We start from the raw sequence: 17179 nt of genomic DNA, 5'->3' as shown, positions 1-17179 counted from the left end.
ATCACACCCAACTTCTGCAATATTTTTGGAAGAAATATGGCTCCTGTTAGCATTTTTACAGAGTAAATGGCTTTAAAAACCATGAAGTTTCGTCAAATTTTAATTTATCCCGCAACTTTTAAAAATGGGCCCTTTTTTATAGTATCACTTACTATATGTTATCTACAGTATTTCATTGTGATTTTTTTCAATTATGTAATTTTAAAGTTTTAATGAAATTCTTATATTTTGATTATTCACTTATGAACTTAGTTAGGATCTATTAATAAGTATGAAATGTGACTCATTAATAAAGTGTAGAGAACTGATGAGATAGTGATGTAGGTGTTGAAGTGATGAAGGGAAAAGTAGGTTTGAGGCCAAGAACAGTGCAAGTGAAGTGACGAGATATAAGTGCGTTGGGTTGTGGATGCCCTAAGTTCGACTCCATTTAGTTAGCATGCTTTTATCATGTGGCAATCATAGGTATCTCAACTCATTTCCAGAGAACAATGGTTAACTTATCTGTCAAACATAAGGCTTTCTTGCAGAGAACACAGAAACAACCTAAACAACTTACAGACGTGAATGCATCGACAGTACTATGATAGCTTAAAAACAGCTTTTATGGTAACTCCATATCATAACTGAGTAAAAAGACTTATCTTGTACAGTCATCACCGTCGTTGGCTCATCAGGCGTCGCCCTCTTTCCGTTCAGCCTGCACCACTGCCTTCCTCTTGCTTCCTCTGGTGCTGGAATACTTGGCAAACGCAGCCTTCAGGGCAGATCTTACGTTGATTTCTTCTTCTTTCTTATGCTCTTTGCTGGTCTCTTGATTCTCCTTAACTTCCTCGTTTCTTTCGCTTCCAGAGGCGGGTCCACCTTCGTTATTGATAGGATTTTCAGCAACAGGTGCAGCAGGGTTGGGAACTGCACGCTTGAACGGCTCATGTAAAGTATCGTGCAAGCGTCTAACCTGTGGTAAAAAATATGAGTAATCTATAGACATATCCAGAAAACATCATCAACAAAATGTAGATTAAATGAAAAACTGCAATACAATGAGCATGTTCCTGTTATCAAGTGTAAAACCACAAGTTACAAGAACAGTATTCGATCATGTATCAGATTCGGACAGCCCGCTGTGGGAAAAGGATACGAATTTGCAGCTTCGTCGTAATCTTGACTTTTTTCAGGAACCCCAACAAGCACTTTTGATGCGTGAAAACATAGACTACCTTTCTTTCTCCAATGCCAGGGCAGCGAGCAAGATCTTCCATTGATGCGTCCATGATATTTGAGAGAGACTATATTCGGTATAGCTTGAAGTCAGTGAAAAGATCAAATATATCAATCAGTAATATCTGCTGCCAAAAAAAAAACGCAGAGCCTTACACCAAACGTAGACCCAAGAGTAACGACGTCTGTCTTGTTGACATGCCGCACTGATGTGAGTGCATGATTTAACTATAAACGGAACGGGATGTTAGTGAGTGCTTCCCAACTAAGAAAGCAAATAAACTATCAATAAAATGAGGCGTACCCGTGATATGTAGTCCATATCCATTTGTCCCTGAATAAGATCCGCAGGTTTATTTTCATAAACTTTAATAGTCTCCAGGTACCGACCACACTCTTCCAAGCTAAATTAAAAGAAAATGTAAGAAACCAGGCAAATACATAAGAAATAGTACAAAAAAGGAAAGGGGAAAAAGAAGGCGGCAGGGCATTAGTGGTTTTCGTTTCAACAACCAAGTTATTGATCTAATTACAAAAAGTAATAGTTGACGGGCTGATAATAATTTCCATAATATATGATTTTGCCCAAGATACATTCTCCCATTGGTGTCAGAAGAGCTTTGCAGAAATTGAAATAGGAAGCTATGCAAAAAAGCTACCTCCAAGCACATAAAAGAGTGCAGTCGTGGAGTAGTGCAGTTTTTGTGACTTCGAGCAGAGGTTTAGCAACATCTTCCTGGTACCAACGGGAGAAATCAGAGATCCCATACAAAAATTTCAGTTCCAAACTTGTGTTAGATAATGTCAAAGACTTACCACATCAACATGGCATAACACAACGCGAAGCTTGAAATTTTTCTGCAGTTCCCTTATCCGGAAATACAGATAATCTGGATGTAGAAGATGATAGCGTAGACTGAACAAGACATGAGAATAAATCCTGATTACACAAGAAGATCGCTATACTAACTGCTAAACAACGGAAAAATAAGCTTGATTCTAGCAAAACACAATAAGGACTAAGGAGTCATCTTTGTTACAAGTAAATCAAATTTCTACGAGACACGTTGCTTCCTCGTAACTTCTTAATATCATTTTCTAAGCAATAAAACATACTCTCTCCTTCCCTCGCTTTGTTAGAATTTTGTCAAATTTTCCACAGGCAATAAGTGTAGTGCTTAAACATCCAAAGACTTTCTTACCATATATAATGGAGTTAAAGAAAGAGAAAGAGACATAATCACGAATACTTTTAGCATCTATATCAAACCCCTCATGGATATAACAATAGTATAACAAAATGCAGTTTATTTTCTCAGTGTGTTATGATATTATATCTTGCTTCTGGATATATCAAATTATAAACTTACTTCCATTCAACTTTTGGTTTATAGTTCTCATTGTTGCACATATGTGGTTCAATTTTTAAAGGTCATTTCTTGAGATTTAAGGTAGATCGAAAAGGTGCATTTCAACATGATGGTATCACGTGCCTGTGCATTAACACATGTTACTATCATCATAACAGTGGCCACATCAGAATAAGAGTGCTGTCAAACCAATTCCCAACTTACAAACATCCTAAAGTAGTTGGATCATAGATGGAACTATACTTACCTCAAATATAGTGCACATGAATTTTGTCCCAGCAAGTAGTCACAAACAACATCAGCGAAAACCCATCGAACATTCCTTATATGTTTTAGCAAAGGGTTGCCCTTCTGCATTACAAGAGAAATACAAGTCACCAACTTTTATGCCAAATAGAAGTTCAAAAATGCATTATATTAAAATTTGGTGGCTAATCTTCACATTTTAACTGGCTAAAGGTTTCATTCAAAGAAAGAAAAGAAAAATGGAGTTTGCTCAGCCAAGCATATAAAATTGTAGGTTAATAATATGACCAAGTAATATCAAAAACTCCCCAGGCTATGTTTAGTCATTCTGAGTTCACAATCCACATAACGAATTAAACACCAACAATGAGTTTGGCATATGCTAATTCACATATGTATTGAAACATCATTAATGATTAACCATATTCATTTGCGTGCACAACAAAAGTAATTCACCTGTCTGTGGCTAACGATGATGGCATTCCGATTTGCACCAGCTGATGAAACTGATGTGGATGGAGCTTGAGATTGAATGGTTAGCCTAGAAGAAGACAAAAATAGCTCTTGATGTAACCAACATCCTACTTGAACCACTCTAAAGAGAAAAAAGCATTTTCATAATTGAGAGAGAGAGAGACCTTTGATTGGATCCTTGAGAGGATGAGGGGGCATCCTCGGAGGGCTCAGCCACTGGAACAGATGGTGGGGTGGCGTAAAATTCAGTGTTTTTTATAAAGTTAAAAGCTTGCGAAAACGAGGGCGAAGGCTTGAATAAAGATTGCGACTTAGGTTGGGAACTCTCAACCACTTCTTCATAAGAAGGTATTTTCACAACAAATGATGCATTCTTCTGTTTCTGATTGTCATCCTGCTTCCCAGGATCATCTCTGTTTTCCATCTTCAAAACTCACTCTCCTAATTCAGCCTTCGAAATCCCTCCCTTCTATTCCACTTGCATAATCGGAGAGCTCACCAGCTCTCTCTCTACCTCCTTCATTAATTTAAATTGAAGCTAACATTATGATTTCCCCAACTTTCTGAACTATTAATTCTGTGAATGAACCGCATGAAAGCATATGTTTTGGTGGATAACTTTCAATTAACGCAGAACAACCAAATTAATTTCAATAAATTTTCTAAACAATTCAATTTCAGTAAACATCCAGCCTTAGACTACAGAAATTTATGTCTAATGGTAATCGACTTGACGGATAATTGTGAAATATCTTCGCATAGAAGAAGTTTTAGAGAACAGAGTACATTCATGAATTAGAGCAAATTAAGAACTTGTTACCAGAAATTCGTAGCATATAATTGGACCTAATTCAGATGAAGAGGGTATAGTACCTTCGATGGAAGAGCACGGGTAAGGACGACGGTGGTGGAGCTTACCGATGTTCCAGACGGCGGAGGAGAAACGCGGCGAAGGAGAAAATTGGGAGAAACAAAACAATGAATATTAACTGTAAAAATCTCTAGTTAAATGAGATATATTTTAGGATGTTGATTCATACAAAAATTATGAAGTTTGAAATCTCAATTAGAGAATTTATTAAATTTGAGTCATAACTTGATATAATTATTTGTTTACAATTATGATGTTGATTCAACCATTGAAGAAATGAGGAATCATTTTTCTGAGTCCAACCTAAGCTTGTTTGATTATACCATCCATATAAATATCTTTTGATTTTACACTGTAAAGCTGATACTAAAAAAAGCACACAACTTTCTGCATTGAATCATCTTCTCCTTTGTGTTGGTGTTGCTTTACTCTTTCTTCTTTTCTTCTTATTATTATATCCAACGCCAAAAAAGAATTCAACTAACCATCTTGGTTTTCCATAACGAAGAACACAACAACCAATACCAATTCCAACAATGGATCCACATCCATACCCCATCACAACACTTTTCCACCCAAATCCATCTATAAATCCATCTTCTTCTTCGTCTTCCTCTTCTTCTATTGGTCCTGTCTCCTCTTTGCATTTTCTCGTCAGCGGAACTCCACATAGCCCCAAGTTTCCCACATACGAATCATTCTCAAACGTAGAAAACTGGTTAGATCGTGGTATCTGTCCCACTAGATCATTCATCGAAAGGTTTAATTTCGTAAGAAATGTCAACCTTGTCAATTCACTTGGAATCACTCCATCCAGATTGTTTGAAGACAAATCCAACGATTCAAGTGTACTCATGTTTGCAAGAGACGAAGGTATATTTCCTATGAAGTTATTGTGAGACAAGTTCAAGTATCTGAGAGACTGAAGATTTCCTATAGAACGCGGAATACTCCCGGAAAATCTATTCGAAGAGAAGTCAATCATCGTAAAGCCTTCCAACAATCTCTCCAGCAATTGATGCTGACCTTTCAAAGTTACCCTCATCTCCAATAATATCCTAAAGAAATTCCCAATAGTATTTCCAATAACATTTTCCTTAGTTGTGTTTATCATTGTATTGAAATTGTTGATATACCTTTCAGGTACAGAGCCCGCAAATGCATTTCCAGATATATCTAAAACTTGCAACGTAGGAAACGGAAACTTAGTTCGTGAAGACAATGACATGTTACCATCAAACTTGTTAGACCTCAAGACTAGCACCCGAAGTTGAGGAAGGGCTTCCGTCCAGTATGGAAAACTGCCATGCATTCCGTTATTTCCGATGTCGAGACCCTCTAGACTTCTGCAGTTGGCTAACGATTCGGGTAATTTTCCCTCCAATTTATTACCATTCAAATTGATGGACCGGAGACTACACTCCTTACTGAACGTTGATGGAATCGCGCCACTAAACTGATTCCCATTTAGATGTAAGAAGTCTAGAGACTCACTCATGTTTCCAAAGCACATTGGAATTGTTTCTGCCAAATTTGTATTTGAGAGAAAAAAATACTTGACCCGCGTTAGGTTGCAGATGGAGGATGGAAGCTTCCCGTTGAACTGATTGTAAGAGAGCGTAAATGAAAATATGTTTGATAGATTCCCGATCCCGGATGGTAGTCGGCCTGTTAGTCATCGAAAACGATAAAAAATAAAAATAAAAATTACATGTCAATAAAGCACATATGATCAATCAGTAAGGAACTGAGATAGAGGTTGGAAGCTCACCATTTAGTTTGTTGTAAGAGAGAGACAAATCAGCCAATTTTAATAGATTTCCAAAGTCATTTGGAATTGGACCTAGAAGCAAAAGATGATAAGAAACTAATCAAATGCTTCTTGCTATTCACTTCATCCATGCAAGTCTTTGCTTAATGTATTTTATAAATTAATATATTGGAATTAATTGCTCTCTTTATTTAGTTGCATGGTTAGAAGCTCACCATTTAATTTGTTGCGTGAACAATCAAGGTATCCTAAATTGGCAAGATTCCCAATGGTGGGTGGTATTGAACCTGAAAATTAAATGAATAATAGCTTAATTTTTTTTTGTGAAAAAGTAATTCAAAGAGTGCATGTTGTTGCATATGGAGGAAGAAAGCTCACCATCTAAATTATTGTAAGAGAGATCCAAGTAGTCCAATTTTGATAAATTTGCAATGGTGGGTGGTATTGGACCTGAAAGAGGTTATGTAAAAGATTAAATATCTCCAAATTGCACATCTCATACTACTATTTGCTTTAGACTTTTGGTATCTATAAAGTTTGAAAAAAAATCCAAATAGTTAGAAGTCTTACCATAAAAAGAATTATTCTGTAAGTTCAAATACTGCAGCGGCTTCATGTGCCCTATTTCCGAAGGCAATATTCCGGTAAGTTTGTTACCAGTTAACTGAACTCTTTTCAAAGAAGACATGTTGAAAATGGTTGGCGGCAAAGGGCCTGCCATTGTAAAAATATAATTGTATGATCACAATTCACAATAGTTTAAAGTAATACTCTTCAAATTTTACTATTTGCTTTAGAGTAACAAATTTGGTGTTAACTTGTGTGTACTCTTCAAATCAAAGTCCAAAGAGGATGCTTACCCGTTAAAGCATTTCCAGTGAGGAAAAAGAACTGTAATGCTTTCATGTTTCCGATGCCAGGTGGCAACGAGCCGGATAACTCATTAGACGACATGTACAACATTTGTAAATTTTCAAGACGATGAATCTGTTGTGGAATAACTCCTGCAGAATTATAAAATCTGAATTATGTTTGTTTTCATGTCCCAACTATGTAAAACAAAAGTTCAGTGGTTAAACTTCCAGTGTGATCACAGTTAAAATCTAGAGCACTAGAGTTGGTAAAAAGTAAAAACCACTTAAATCAAACGTATATGCATGTATATTCCAAACTAACATCAATCTTTGATCTAAGCTTAATGGGCTGGGCCGGCTTAGCTCAGCCCATGCTCGGACTTGGGCTTTTTTTTTATAAATTAGGCTCAAATCAAGTCAAACCCTTGTTACAAGTGAACTAGGTAAAAAAAAAGTTTTTTCATGTATTTTTTATTCAAGTTATTTACATCTCTTTTTTAATTGTAGTTTATGTATATATAATCATTAATTAATATTGAAAATACAGTAATAGTAATATTTTAAATAAATATGCATGCTCAAGTTTATCATATTGCAATTATTGTCTAGGAAATTAAATTGAAAGATCGAGGAATTTGGAGAAAATATAAATGGATAGAAATAATTATGGTAAATATAACTAAAAATAGGTAAAATTGCTAAAAATAATTAAAATACAGGGTTAATGGTGGAAATATACCTCTTAAATTGTTGAAACTAAGGTCTAATACCTTAAGCTTTGTGATGTTTGCAATTTCTCTGGGCACATTTCCACTAAGTTTGTTAAATCCAAAACTTATTCTCTCAAGTTGTGAGCATTGATCCAAACTCAATGGTATATCTCCCTCCAATTCATTACTTCCAAGATCAAGTACTTTGAGTCGTTGAAGTCTATTGTACCTGCAAATGTGTCTTGGAAGCGAACCCGACAAGCCATTATCGTATAGATGAATAGATTCGACTACCGTCAGGTTGAAGATTGTTGGAGCAATAGAACTATTAAGATAGTTTCCACTTAGATCAAGTGAAACAAGAGAATCAAGATTTCCGATTTCGGGTGCAATGCTGCCCCTGACTCCCATCTTTGAGAGGTTTAATTGAGTCACTCTAGTGCCATGGGAATCACAAGTGACTCCAATCCATGAGCAAACTGAGGTTTGAGTGCTCCAATTTTGCTTTATAGTATCTGAGGTGATGAGGGCTTTGAAAGCAAGAAGAGAAGATTCATCTCTTTTTATGTCAAGTGTGGTAGCAATGCTAGAAGTGGTTAGACAAGAAAAAAATATGATAGAAGATAGAAGAAGTGGGGAAAGGCTATCCATGTTCAATTATTGTGTGAGCAAACAAGAAGCCCATATTTATTGACATCTAGAAAGGATGGTGGTGGAGATGTATTTAATTTCAAGTGGCAACACTAGGTTCTTTACAAGTCAAAGTCAATTTTGGAGTGCATGAATTAGGGAATCTTCATTATTGCAAAATAACAAAGTTCTAAGGGTGTCCACTATAAGGTGGACACGCCTAATAGCCCCGCCCCAGTTTTTTGTCCATAGCCCCAATTTTTTGTCCATAGCCCCAAATATTTGTGTCCGGCACTATAGTGGACACCTCCAATAGCCCCCAAATTTTATAATCAACATTCATTTTATAATATTTCAAGTAATTATGAACAAATTTATCGGGCTATACGTAGTTAGAAGAAGCCGACTATACGAATAAAACTAAAAAACAAGATTGTTGTTAAAAAAACAAGCAACCATAAGCTGACTACTGAGAGAAGAATTTTATCAATGAGTCAATAGATTTTCTAGTAGATATCCACAAAAGGATTGGAGAAGCATACAGTGAACATAAAATCTTGATACAAGTGCCAATACATTGTCTAAAACTATAAACAAAGTGTCAAATGCTAAATAAACAAAATCGTCAGCCAAAAGAATAAGACTTTCTTCTTTTTTCTTAGCAGCCGCCGCGGCCTCCCTCCCCCACTATAGGCGCCGCGCCTATAGGCGCGGCTATAGCCCCCCGCCGCGTCCTCGCCCCGCACCCGGCGATTCCGCGTCCGCCGCCCCTCCCTCCACCCGCCGCGTCCACCCCCGCGGCGGACACCCTTCACACTATAAGCCGCCCCGCTTCCGCCCCGCTCGCGGCTATAGCCGCGTCCACGTTATAGTGGACGCTCTAACTCTAGATCACGAGCTAGTGAGTGTGTATGGGGAAGATGTGTGTGGGGATGGGAGAGGGGGAAGTCTTTGTCTTTCATAATATATGCAAACACCTACCTTGTGAAAAACAATGATCCATAACAGTCTCTCTTCATTTCTACATCCTTTTTGGTCATTTGCAGTAAGAGTGAACATTTTAGATTTCAGATTGGATTTTTTGGTTGATGAGATTCGTTTTGAAAATTCAAAGTTTTATACGAAATGAATCTGATCCAATCGAATTGTAGAAAATCTGAAATACAAGTATGAAATTCGATCTAATCTGAAAATTTTGTTGAAATTGCATCCAATAGTATAATTTGAAAACACGTTACGCTAGTTGAGTCATTTACTTTTTAAGCAAACACTTTATTCTAACTCTTACTTTCATCCCTCTTTCTCTTTCATACTTTGCTCTCCACTTTAACTTTTACACGTCAATTTCTTAAATCACGTGTCTAAAAAAATGATTTAACTACCTTGGAACATAAAGATACCAATTGAATTGTTCATTTTATATTTGTTAAGTTTATAGTTGCAATACTAAATTTCTTGTGAAAATAAACAAATTTTTGGATATTGGATATTTTTGTCCATCTCTAATTTGTGGGTTCCTTTCAGTTCTGTCGTTCAATCAGGGTTTTATGGTTTGTTATCGTAAAGATTTATAATTTACATTTTATAAGTGAATAAATGGGGAGTAATATAAATTTAAAGCCGCGTCACCATGAATTTAAACTCGAAACCTTTGACATCGGGGTATTATCATTCTATCGTTGGGCCACTCTCATGTACAATGAAAACATTTAGGGCGTGTTCACTACGGAACAATTGGCCAATTCCTGGTATTACGTTTGTTCACAGTACACTAATTAATTGTTGGGGCCTCCCAAATGGTAGAGGGCCCGCATTGTAGAAAAGAACTGGGGGAGAATTGAATCTTTCGAAATAGGTAAGAATTGAGTTTGCATTGAAGACTCCACCAAGAATTGGACTTGGAATGACTCATTTGCCCCACCATTCCACCTCATTATTGGGAGTGGATGGGTAAATTTGTCATTCCATAATAGTATTAGGTCAAAATCTTTATTTTGGGTAAATTCTTGGGCCAATTCTAGGATACCAAACAATGAGGAGAAGAATTATATCTGTGGCTAATTATGGCTCAATTCTTGGAAGATTTAATTCTTCCAAATGTTAGATATTGTTTGAAGAGCGAACTATACTAATAGTCTCTGATCTTGTCGAAAAATGCACCAGTGGTCCCTAAAAAAATTTTATATCATTTTTGGTATGATAAGACTAAAGTAACCCTAGGCACCACTGGTGTGAATATTTAAAGTTTTAGGGCATTTTGGACCTTTCTACTATCCTTTTAATTTTTTCATTTTTTCTTCCCTCACCATTTTCTTTTATAAACTCAATTATACTTTCATTTAAATAATATTTGATGCTTTATGATTTCAAAATTTTAAATAAGAAACCATATGTTTTAATTATGCTTTATTTAGTGTAGTTCACTCTTGTTTGAATGGTGTTTGCAAATCGGGATAAATAGATGATGGATGTTACGCACTATCCATGGTTTGAACTAAAACATTGATATGGTTTAGGCCACTCGCAACGCTTCTCGTGGGTGGCTTGTATCTCATCCCGCCGATACGAGACGACGGCGAGACGCGTTGCAGCCCGTCTCGTCCCGGTCCCACCGAGACACCTAGCGGGTTGTCTCGCCACGCGCTTGCGCGACGTGGCGCGCTCCGGCGCCATGCGTGACGCCCACTCACCGGCCCGCGAGTGGGCTTCATCACGCTGACGCAATAAATCATTTTTTAAAAAAATCGAATTTAATTAAAAATAAAAAATCGAAAACTGTAATATTACCGTTTTTCGACCGTTTTCCTTTTTTTACTCTATAAATACTCATATTTCATCCTCATTTCACACACAAATACACATCAAATCCTCCAAATCATCTTCATTTCCTCTCCAATTTTCATCTAACCTCTCATCACCAAATGTCCAGCGACGGAAACTCTGGCGATGGCGGCTCCGGCGGGTTTGACATCAACGCGTTTGGCGACTGGGGGGCATGTGCAACGTGTTGGGTGGTTCCGGTTCCGGTTGGTCTACGCCGGGCACCCAGAGCTCGTCGACGCCGGGGGTACCAACCACCCCAATTTGATGTGGATGCATACGCTCGTCCCTCCGCCCCGAGGTATTCGCAAGGATTATCCCAAATTCGGGACGATTATCCGGATGAACCCCATCCGGAAGGAGGACGAGGCAGAGGGCATTCGACGCCGTGGAGGAAGAGGCGGAGGCGGCCGAGGAGGATGAGGATGTAGGTCGGCATCCGTACAGCTGCAAGGACACGATGGCGGTGTGCAACGCCTGGATCAGCGTCTCGTACGATCCCATCGTCGGGAATCAACAATCCCGGAAGTGCTTATGGGAAAAAGTCACCGAGGCCTACAACGAGATCAAGCCAAGAGGGTCCCGCCGCCGCACATTGAAGATGCTTCGCGCTCACTTTGACCGAGTGGACAGGAAGGTCAAAAAATTATGCGGCATCTACAAGAACGAAGTGGCTCATTACCAAAGCGGAGCCACGAGAGCCGACAATCTGAGATCGGCTTTGCGAGCCTACTTCGACGACACCGGCAAAGAATTCAGACATGTCGATGTCTGGGAGGCCGTTAAAGACGAGGAAAGGTGGGCCGACGGTGTGCGGTCCAGCTCGGGCTCGACCTCGAAGCGCACGAAGCACACGACGGGTGGCCAATACTCGTCTAGTGGGGGTGGTTCGGGCAGCGCCGCACAAGAGGCTGCCTCGCAGGAGGTTGAGGGCACGACAGACGATGCCGGGGGTCCTCCCGTGTGCGCCGTCGGCCGCAAGAGACCAAGGCGAATCAAGCCAGGCGGGCTCGGGCTCGAACACCCTATTGTCCATGTACTTGACCGCCACGATGAAGGACACTTCCCGCATGACGCCTCCACAATACCAAGTCCATCTTGCCGGAATTGAGTATATGGAAAGACAAATTTGTATTCCGCCTCCAAGTAGCTTGAGTGCACCGCCACTGCTTTCGGGAGATGATTCGCCGACGGAGTAGTTTTTTAATTTCTATAAAATTGTATTTTAAATTATGTTTTATTTATTTATTTTGCCACAAATCTAATTATGTATTTTTTTTAGGATTTTAAGTTGTATTTTTATTTTATTTAATGAAGTTTGTTTTTTATTAATTAAATTTGTTGAAAAAAATAAAAAATGAAATTGAATGAATAGTAATATTAAGAGATGGTTAAGAGACGGATAAGAGATGGAAGGTTGCAGGTTCTGTCTCTTAGTTAAGAGATGGAGTGAAAAGTACAGTAAAACTCATGAATAGTTAAGGGATGAGACGGTTAACAGACAGATAAGAGACAACGATGCGATGCTTTAGTAATTTAATAATCAAATAATTATTCGTTTATTAAAGTTAAGAAAACTCTCTCTCTCTGCGTCGGCTTCCCAACACTTTCCTCTTTACTGTCGTTTAGCACTCGACCTTTTCCACCTTTCTTCCTCATCACCCACTTTCCTCTTCCAATTTGCACCTTCACTCAAATTTCATCCCAAAAATCCTCAGCTTCTCGGTCATCTCTGGCTTGACTTACAGCGATCATGTCTTCCCACGTCAAAGAAAGTATGCTGCTACTCTTTACTTTTGCTTTTCCCCATAATTTCACTGCATCGTCCTCAAAACTAGTCTCTGTTTGCAACTTGCATCGAGATTTGGAATTCAATCTTATGCGAAGCTTAATTTTATCAAAATATGCTTTTTAATCACTGATTAGAATATATGGTAATTGCTAATTTGCTTGACTTCAAGCTTGTACATTTGGTGGAAAAATTTAGGGGTTTTTTGTTATTTTTTGTTACTTGGATGAACGGATAGGTTTTTTTTGTTACCAGGTGTGTGGAAATGTATTATTGATTTAGTTTTGCAGTGTATAATTGTGTCTATTTTGGGGATTAATTAAAGAATTTCTCTATCTGTGTGGGTTTGTGTGATGGGGATTTGATTTTCTGAATTGGGGGAAATATGGTGAAGATGTGACTATATGCATAGTTCTGGCTGTTTGATTACTAATTTTGTTTGAAGAAGATGTGATATGAATGGAAGGGGTTGAAATTTGGGAAAGGAAATCAATTTTTCAGTAAATTGATGAGCTGAATACTGAGATGTAGAAGAATTTGTGATTTTTTTTTTGTAATTTCTGGGAAAATATAAGAGATGGTAGTCTAATGAATAAACTGGATTTTGCAGCTGTTGATGGGGATATAGAGAAAGTGTTGGTGAGCCCCAAGAAGAGCCACAATCCGTTGGCGGACATATCACCCGCGCCATCACCATCTTCATCTACTGCCCCAGCTCTGGTTCTATCAAATTCAGGGAAGCGGATCGACCAGGCTGGGAGAAAGAAGTACGTGAAACAGGTGACTGGGCGCCACAATGATACGGAGCTGCATTTGGCGGCTCAGAGGGGTGATCTCGCAGCTGTGAGGCAGATACTCGAAGATATTAATTCTCAAATGGTGGGGACTTTGAGTGGTGCGGAATTTGAGCAGGAGGTTGCGGAGATCAGGGCGTCACTCGTGAGCGAGGGTAATGAGTTGGGAGAGACGGCGTTGTTTACTGCAGCGGATAAAGGGCATCTTGATGTGGTTAAGGAGCTGATAAAATATGCTAACAAGGAAACACTCGCGAAGAAGAATAGGTCTTTGTTTGATCCTCTGCATATAGCTGCGAGTCAAGGGCATCATGGTGAATATCTAATCTAATCTCGGATCGATTTTATAATCTCTATTTGATCTGTTTCCATTATTGTTCTCTATATTTCATATATCTCATAAAGAATTAGACAGCTAACAGATTTTTTCATGTTTCCATATATGTAACTGTTGTTGTGTCTGAAGCCAATTTTGGTTTAATTTTGTAGCAATTGTGCAAGTGCTGTTGGATCATGACCCGAGTTTGAGTAAAACTATTGGCCCGTCAAATGCAACTCCTCTTATAACTGCCGCTACTAGAGGTCATAGTGCAGTAGTAGATGAGCTTCTGTCGAAGGACTGCAGCTTGCTAGAAATTGCTAGATCAAATGGGAAGAACGCGTTGCACTTGGCTGCTAGACAAGGGCATGCGGACATTGTCAAGGCGTTGCTCGACAAAGATCCTCAGTTAGCTAGGAGGACGGACAAGAAGGGGCAGACAGCACTGCATATGGCCGTTAAAGGGGTTAACTCGGAAGTTGTTAAACATCTCTTAGATGCTGATGCAGCTATAGTAATGCTCCCAGACAAGTTTGGTAACACTGCTTTGCACATAGCTACGAGGAAAAAGCGAGCAAAGGTTTAAAAAATTGTGTCTTCTTCACCTTTTCACAATATATTATGCTGACAAATTTAAAAAGAATTAAGATTTAATGATATTGTTCCTTGCAGATTGTTAGTCTGTTACTACGCCTGCCCGACACCAATGTGAATGCACTGAACCGAGACGGCAAGACATCTCTAGACATTGCGGAAGAACTTCCGCTATCTGAAGAGTCATCTGAGATTAAGGAGTGCCTTTGTCGTTATGGTGCTGTTAGAGCTAATGAATTGAATCAGCCTCGAGACGAGCTGCGGAATACCGTGACTCAAATCAAGAAGGACGTCCACATCCAGCTCGAGCAAACAAAGAGGACGAACAAGAATGTCCACGGCATCGCCAAAGAGCTGAGGAAGCTCCACCGAGAAGGCATCAACAACGCCACCAACTCGGTGACCGTCGTTGCCGTCCTCTTCGCAACCGTCGCCTTCGCGGCCATCTTCACCGTGCCTGGTGGAGACAACGATCATGGAATGGCCGTGGTAGTCGGAAGCATCTCCTTCAAAATATTCTTCATCTTCAACGCAATTGCCCTCTTCACATCCCTAGCTGTCGTCGTGGTTCAGATCACGTTGGTTAGAGGCGAGACGAAGGCTGAGAGACGCGTGGTAGAGGTCATCAACAAACTGATGTGGCTGGCCTCCGTCTGCACTTCCGTGGCATTCATAGCCTCCTCTTACATTGTGGTCGGGCGTAAGCATCAGTGGGCTGCAATACTGGTCACAGTTGTCGGAGGAGTCATAATGGCTGGGGTTCTCGGGACCATGACCTACTATGTGGTGAGGTCGAAGAGGATAAGGTCGATGAGGAAGAGAGAGAAACACGCCCGGAGTGGCTCAAACTCATGGCATCACTCTGAGTTTTCTAATTCTGACATCGACAGGATTTATGCACTCTGAGGTATCAAATTCTCTTGCAGAAATGGAGAGACTACATTTACTACACAAGAATCACTTCAAACGACGAAACAGGAGATGTTGCGACTGGAGCAATCGCGTCTAGACCAACGTCTTGTGGCTTCCCACTACATCTCTGCATATCCCTCAATTTCTGGACATGAGGTATGTTAACCTTTCTTAGCTGCTGATGGTGCTATATATGTAGTTCGCTGTCAAAGGGCTTCATAGAGGCAAAAACACGTCGTGAGAGTTCATTTTCGTTGTCGATATAGCATGACTGGATCAGGGATTTCTAAGACAGCTTACTGGAATTGCTATCTCGCATGTCTGAAACTGATTAGATATGTAAATTCTGTTGCTGTATTTGTAAGCCAAATGAATTCTGGCTAAATGTATTAAAATTGCCTTTTCAACAAAGGCCAGATTGTAAATTTTGTGCCTTTTTCCATTTTTCTTCTCTCTTCTTTTTGGCTAATTTCCTTAGAGCAACTCTAAGGGGAGAAGGTAAATGAAAAGGGTATATCATGTTTATACTTCTCAAAAAGTGCAATATACCTTTCCAAAAAGCAAGCAACTCTAAGGATAAAAGGTAGTATATGAAAAGGTAAATGATTATTTTTTTAAATATTAGTTGCTAGAATGCTGCAACGGTAATATCTTAAGTACTATCATACTATGCCTCAAAATTAACTAATATAAAAAGTATGGATATTTAAGCTTATATGTAAGCAACAAAATAAGTTACTGGACAATTCGTTTTCTGCCCAAATGAATCCTTTTCCAAATATTTTAGATTATATGAATAATGATTCGGATGATGAATTTGATGCCATTATAACGGCTGCACAAGAGGAAGAGATGAGTCGTCGGAGGACGAGGGGCCATCGCGGCTCCATTCCGGGACATCGAGTGCTTCATCGTGGTAGGCAAGAAGGCCATGAAAGACTCTATCGCGATTACTTCTGTGAGCATCCCGTGTATCCTGCAAACTTATTCCGTAGGAGATTCCGCATGAGTCGTCCTCTTTTTAGCCGAATTGTTGACGATGTGGTAGCTCACAATGCGTATTTTCACCAAAGATGTGATGCTACAGGTCTTCTTGGTTTGTCCTCTCTTCAGAAAAAACACCTAAACTATTAGATATAATGGGGCGGTACTTGAACCCAATATATATACTCCCTATTTAACAAAAATATCACAGCATGTTCTACAGAACGAAGGCGGCGCAACGTTCAAGCAAATAACCAAAGCACTACCCCAATCTCACAAATCTCGGCGCAATCGCTCAAGCAAATAACCAAAGCACTACCCCAATCTCACAGATCTCTTTCTCCTATATTATTTTCTATATTTACACCTTTGATTTTTGTTTGCTTGATATTGAAAAGGAATTGCTTGGCTTTGGGAGTAGAAGTGAATGAGGTGAAAATCTATTCTTGGTGTCTTTTTATTTCGAAAATTAGGGTTTAGAATTTAATGGCATTCTGTTTCTCGTTGGTGGAATTAATTTCATAAAACTAACAACCTAGAATTCAATATATGTTCAGTTTTATTGTAGTGGTTTTGCCGCAACTTTTATCTCCCGCCAATGTTAAAATCAATTTTTTCTATTTTACCTTCTCTTTGGTGGAGAGGTAAAGATACCTCCTCAAAATGGGAAAATGTATAATACCTTCCTATTTACCTCTCCCCTTGGAGACTGTTTTTCTGTCAAAAAGAGGTAAATTTGACAGTTATCATGATTTACCTTCCCATTTACCTCCTCCCTCGGAGTTGCTCTTAGAAGATGGTGACATAAATGATAGCTCTG

General features: G+C 39.1%; 3 protein-coding genes across 6 annotated transcripts; 1 reads left to right on the top strand and 2 right to left on the bottom strand.

Annotated features, from left to right (window-relative positions):
• Positions 1-466: 466 nt before the first annotated feature.
• LOC121762280 (DNA excision repair protein ERCC-1-like) lies at positions 467-4325 on the bottom strand. Of its 2 annotated transcripts, none has more exons than XM_042158105.1 (10): positions 4185-4325; positions 3476-3828; positions 3294-3378; positions 2839-2942; positions 2038-2161; positions 1881-1957; positions 1526-1625; positions 1378-1449; positions 1221-1289; positions 467-958 (listed from the first exon to the last, which is right to left on the bottom strand). In XM_042158105.1, the coding sequence occupies exons 2-10, from the start codon at positions 3733-3735 to the stop codon at positions 674-676; spliced, it is 1176 nt and encodes a 391-aa protein (XP_042014039.1). In that variant the 5' UTR covers positions 3736-3828; positions 4185-4325; the 3' UTR covers positions 467-673. The 2 variants fall into 2 exon arrangements, with proteins under 2 accessions (XP_042014039.1, XP_042014040.1); XM_042158106.1 differs by having other exon boundaries at positions 2038-2137.
• Positions 4326-4469: 144 nt separating this feature from the next.
• Positions 4470-8185, bottom strand: LOC121762279 (receptor-like protein Cf-9). Of its 3 annotated transcripts, none has more exons than XM_042158102.1 (7): positions 7547-8185; positions 6814-6957; positions 6524-6667; positions 6332-6403; positions 6169-6240; positions 5954-6025; positions 4470-5850 (listed from the first exon to the last, which is right to left on the bottom strand). In XM_042158102.1, exons 1-7 carry the CDS (start codon positions 8166-8168, stop codon positions 4580-4582), a joined length of 2397 nt encoding a protein of 798 aa, XP_042014036.1. In that variant the 5' UTR covers positions 8169-8185; the 3' UTR covers positions 4470-4579. The 3 variants fall into 3 exon arrangements, with proteins under 3 accessions (XP_042014036.1, XP_042014037.1, XP_042014038.1); XM_042158103.1 differs by having other exon boundaries at positions 6814-6974; positions 7578-7750; XM_042158104.1 differs by having other exon boundaries at positions 7578-7715.
• A 4362-nt stretch (positions 8186-12547) lies between these two features.
• Positions 12548-15800, top strand: LOC121762666 (ankyrin repeat-containing protein ITN1-like). Its single transcript, XM_042158621.1, has 4 exons — positions 12548-12742; positions 13367-13864; positions 14040-14449; positions 14542-15800. The coding sequence occupies exons 1-4, from the start codon at positions 12721-12723 to the stop codon at positions 15367-15369; spliced, it is 1758 nt and encodes a 585-aa protein (XP_042014555.1). The 5' UTR covers positions 12548-12720; the 3' UTR covers positions 15370-15800.
• Positions 15801-17179: the final 1379 nt, after the last annotated feature.

The sequence above is a fragment of the Salvia splendens genome, chromosome 13, assembly GCF_004379255.2.
Source record: "Salvia splendens isolate huo1 chromosome 13, SspV2, whole genome shotgun sequence".
NCBI lineage: Eukaryota > Viridiplantae > Streptophyta > Magnoliopsida > Lamiales > Lamiaceae > Salvia > Salvia splendens.
This window is presented reverse-complemented; position numbering and strand designations above follow the sequence as displayed.